Source organism: Belonocnema kinseyi, chromosome 5 (assembly GCF_010883055.1).
Source record: "Belonocnema kinseyi isolate 2016_QV_RU_SX_M_011 chromosome 5, B_treatae_v1, whole genome shotgun sequence".
Classification (NCBI taxonomy): Eukaryota; Metazoa; Arthropoda; class Insecta; order Hymenoptera; family Cynipidae; genus Belonocnema; species Belonocnema kinseyi.
Window position 1 is genome coordinate 23059511 of NC_046661.1, and position 4696 is coordinate 23064206.

The 4696-nt window shown below is 36.2% G+C and overlaps 2 protein-coding genes across 6 annotated transcripts in view; one reads left to right on the plus strand and one right to left on the minus strand.

Annotated features, from left to right (window-relative positions):
- The window catches only part of LOC117173462 (allatostatins), a 386079-nt gene that overhangs the window by 311349 nt on the left and 70034 nt on the right, over positions 1-4696 (minus strand). The window lies entirely within an intron of this gene.
- Positions 1859-2614, plus strand: LOC117173561. Its single transcript, XM_033362201.1, has one exon. The coding sequence runs from the start codon at positions 1859-1861 to the stop codon at positions 2612-2614; it is 756 nt and encodes a 251-aa protein (XP_033218092.1).

Below are 4696 nucleotides of genomic sequence, written 5' to 3' on the forward strand. Positions count from 1 at the left end.
ACTCTACAAGAGTTCTGCAAATTTCATATTGAACTCCGGGTTGAAAATTTTAATAAAATATATGCAGAAATTCAAGAAAAAACGTTGAAAACTTTCGCAGAAATGAAATTTGAGACATTGAGAGTTTGTGATCACATAATTATAAGGTCTAGATACCTCAATTCTGTTAAATGTATAGCAGAAGTCTCGAAAACATAGTGAAAAATCTCATAAAAATTCGATTCGAGGTATCGAGTGTTCGTGATGTACTTCAATATATGATTTATAGACGGCATCGAATCCAATAAAACCGACTAAAATTTTACTTGCAACAGCGAAAATAGTTGTTTCGTCTAGTTCTGGACGTTCGGTTCCGGTTCCCGCTTTTTGGTCCAAGGGTCAACTTTGCCATTTATCACCAAAGAATTGGTTAATGCTTTGCAAATTCGTCCAAGATGTTTAGACGAAATTGAGCTTCTTGGGCAGGGAAATGTTTCAATTGGTTAAACACGTCTTATAACTCCAATAAAAATTCGTTCGCGATCGGGTCAAGGTCCACTGTTTTCTACAAACGGGTTAATTTTGGATAATCTTACGAATTATGTACCCGCGGCTACTAATGATGTTTTATCAAAAGCACATTTGCAAAATCTCGATTTCGCTGATGACGATGTTACAGGTTCGTAGCCTATTCATGTTATCATCGGTGCTGACCTCTATGGTTCACTGCTACTCGAAGGACTTAGAAAGGGTCGTTTTGATGTGCCCGTCGCTCAAAATACAGTATTTGGCTTGATTCTTTCGGGGAGGAATTATAGTTTTCGCCCTGATTTGCCATCTTTAGAATCACGTTCGGCATTGGTGCATCACTAAGTTTCGAGAGGTGATTTAGACTGTTCTTTGGAACGATTTTGGAACCTCGAAGAATTACCTTCCGTCTTATTGATCACCTTATCGCTTATTGATCACATGCATGTTCGGCCCAAATTACAAACTTATCTATCCGAAGTTCTTTTGCAGTGGCGAACTTACAAATTTGTTTATACAGCACATATTGCAAAAATGTATGGAAATATTCTCATAAATGAAAGACGAAAGACTTCAGCATCCTAAAGGCTCGATCGTCATTACTCATCAGACTTATATTGATGATTGCCTTTTTGGAGCAGCTTCAAAAGCTGAAATAATTGAAATTCGAGAGGACGTACAAAATTTGCTACAGGAGGGTCATTTTAAGTTGAGAAAATGGGCCAGTAACTCGCCTTTGCTACTCGTGGATATTGATCCGTTAGAACGTGGCTTAGCTGTCAAAAAACACTTAGATGAAAACGATTCTTCGGTTGGGTATCACCGGTAGCAAACACAAACAGTTCCACGCTTGGAAGTTTGTGGTGCTTTACTTCTTGCTAAATTGATTTAAGATATTAAAAATACTTCGCAATTCTCAGACCTATAATCGATATGCTGGACTGATTCAACTAACGTATTAGCTTGGATTTGAAAATGTTCGTAGCTAATCGCGTCGCTGCTATTCAGGCGGTCGCACCGTCTAGCATTTTGAAGCATGTGCCGACCAAGGATAATCCTGTCGATTTTGCTTCAAGTGGTGTTTTTGCTTCTAAACTTGTTTAAAATGATCTTTGGTGGCATAGTCCGACGTGGCTGAGTCAAACTGAAGAATTTTGGCCTTCGATGGGAAGCGTTAGGAACTTCGAAACCGATTTGGATCTCCGAGTGCAAACTCATCTCGCATGTGAACAACCTAAATTTTACTTATTAGAAAGCCTATCAACTCGAATCTCGTCGTGGCTGAAACTTGTGCATATTTTAGCGTAAGTCCTCAAATTTTTGGCAATGAAAACCGGACTCCCCTGTTAAAATGAAAATCGGAAATGATGTCTCTATCTTAAAATATTATGGTGATAGTGAAACTCTTTGGCTCAAGTATATTCAGTCTCAATTATTTTATAACGAGATTTCAATTTTAGATAGGAAAATTGAATTAGACCGGAACAGTCCATTGCTAACATTAAATCCGTTCCTTGATGAAAACAAAATCCTTCGCGTTGGAGGAAGATTAGCTAACGCAGCAATTGAATTTAATCGAAAATTCTCAATTATTATCAAGGCACATCCTTTAGTAACTTTGCTAATACGATATTTTCATAGAAAATGTTTGCACGGAGAAACGCAATTGACTTTGAGTCTGCTAAGACAAAACTTTCAGCTCATCCGAGGAAGACAAACAGTTAAGTCCGTCATCTACAAATGTATACCTTGTGCTCCAATTCGTGCGGATATTTCAAATGAATTAATGGGTGCGTTGCCTAAAAACCGTACCACGCGACTTACAAGACACTTTACTCACGTTGGTATCGACTATGCAGGCCCGGTCCAAGTAACGATTCATAGGGGTCGAGAATACAAGTCTCATTCAGGTAATATAGCTGTGTTTATTTGTTTTGCTACTCGAGCCATTTACCTCGAATTAGTCAGTGATTATACTACTGAAGCATTTCTCGTTGCACTTAAGCGTTTCGTTTCCCGTCGAGGATACCTCACACGATTCACAGTGATCGAGGGACGAATTTCCAAGGTGCTAGTCGCGAACGTGACGAAACTTTCCAAAGGGTGACACAAACACCTGAAGTTTGAGCGTATTTGCTGAATGATTAGATTCGATGGGATTTCATTTCCCCCGCAGTGCCGCATTTTGGTAGGATTTGGGAATCTGGCCTGCGAAGTGTAAAACACCACTTGCGACGTGTTCTCGTAGCTCAAACTCCTTCTTTCGAAGAATTGACTACATTATTGTACCAGATAGAGGCATGTTTGAATTCAAGGCCATTTTGCCCTCTATTAAGTGATCTAGAGGATCTGAAAGTTTTGATACCAGGACATTTTTTAATTGGTAGAGAAATAATTGCAGTACCAGAAATTTCATTAGAAAATTTAAAATCAAATCGATTGTCGAGGTGGCAATTGTGGCAACAAATTCTTGATACTTTTTGGAAAACCTGGTCTCAAGATTATATCTTATCTTTGCAACAACGTAACAAATGGCAAATTCGAAAAAAGAATATTTGTGTCGGACCACAAGCTTGAGTGAAAAATGAAAATTTACCGCCCACGAAATGGCTTTTGGGACGTATAATTGATGCTAAAAGAAGTAGAGATGATCTTGTTCGTGAAGTAACTATTCGTACTGTGTCAGGTACATATGTTCGACCGATTACTAAACTAGCTTTATCACTTATTGGGACAGATACACAATTCAACAAGACATAAAGGTATCTTATTACAAATATATTGTTCAATATCTTCGAAATTTGGACTGCAAGGCTCCAACGGGGGCGGAAATGTTAAGGTCTCATACTTTTTGAATTTAAAATTATTTCGCGTGAAATATTAGCAGTTTGATTTTGTTAATTTGGAACAAATTGTACTTCGATTGTACCAACAATTGTTTAAATATAACGTGGTGAAAACTAATTGTGGTTTTCATTGTGCCGAGCAGAATGCTTATCAGCATTTTAGATCCTGAATTTATCTTTTTGAGAATTCAATAAAATTCGTTATTGAACTTTGAACACATCATAAAAATCTATGACCTTATAGGTAGGAAAACACATGTAATAAGCTGGTTGCCACTAGATAAACTCTTCCCTGAAAGATTATTATTTCTTTTAAGATTTCTACGCGTTTACTAGATTTCATAAAATATCAAGATAGGCTTATTCTTAATGGTAAGGAAAAGATAGCCAATTCTTTTTAGAACCTATCGTTATAAAATGCGAATTAGATACGTAAGGGTGTTTAGCAGGCTGTCTTCTAAAAATTTTTTACACCTATTACTCAATTAGTTTATGTAGGTTGTTGTCAATGGGTTCTACGAAGCATAGGCTATATTTTCGTTGCTGCTAAGAATTTGCCTAACTTCATTTAGCTAAGTTTTCAGGAGGAATAAATAACCTATTATTTTTCAAAACATTTCCTATGAATTAAAAGTTACAGTATATTTTATTAAAGTTTGTAATGTAATTAAGTCTCCAATAACTTGCAAACGAAGAAATTTTGAAAGATTATTATTTCTTTTAATACTTTACGCGTTTACTAAATTTTATAAAATATGAACTTAGACTTATTCTTAATGGTAACGAAAAGATAGCCTAATCCTCGTAGAACCTATCGTTATAAAACTCGAATTAGATACGTAAAGGTGTTTCGAAGGTCGCCCCTCGCTGGCAGATTTTGATGACGAAAAACACTATTTTCACTTAATGCGAATCGTTATCAGCTTCTTGGACTATCGCATGACATTACTTGACTTTGAAGAATATCAATTTGGATTTCCCAAACGTCAACTGATTCGTTTTTTCTATGAACAACGATCAGCCGATTAGTCCTTCACATTTGATAATATAATTATTTTCAAAATTATATATTCAAGGTCGCTTGTAAGATGTAATATTAGTAATGGAATGCTCGACTTTTCAAAGCTATAAACTCATGGGCTATCTCCTAAACTGTTTTTATACCCATTACTCAATTAATTTATGTAGGTTGTTATCGATGGGTTTTACGAAGCATAGGATATCTTTCCGTTGCTGTTAAGAATTTGGCTAACTTCATTAAGCTAAGTTTTCAGGAGGAATAAATAACCTATTATTTTTCAAAACATTCCCTACGAATTCAGAACTACAGTATATTGTATTAC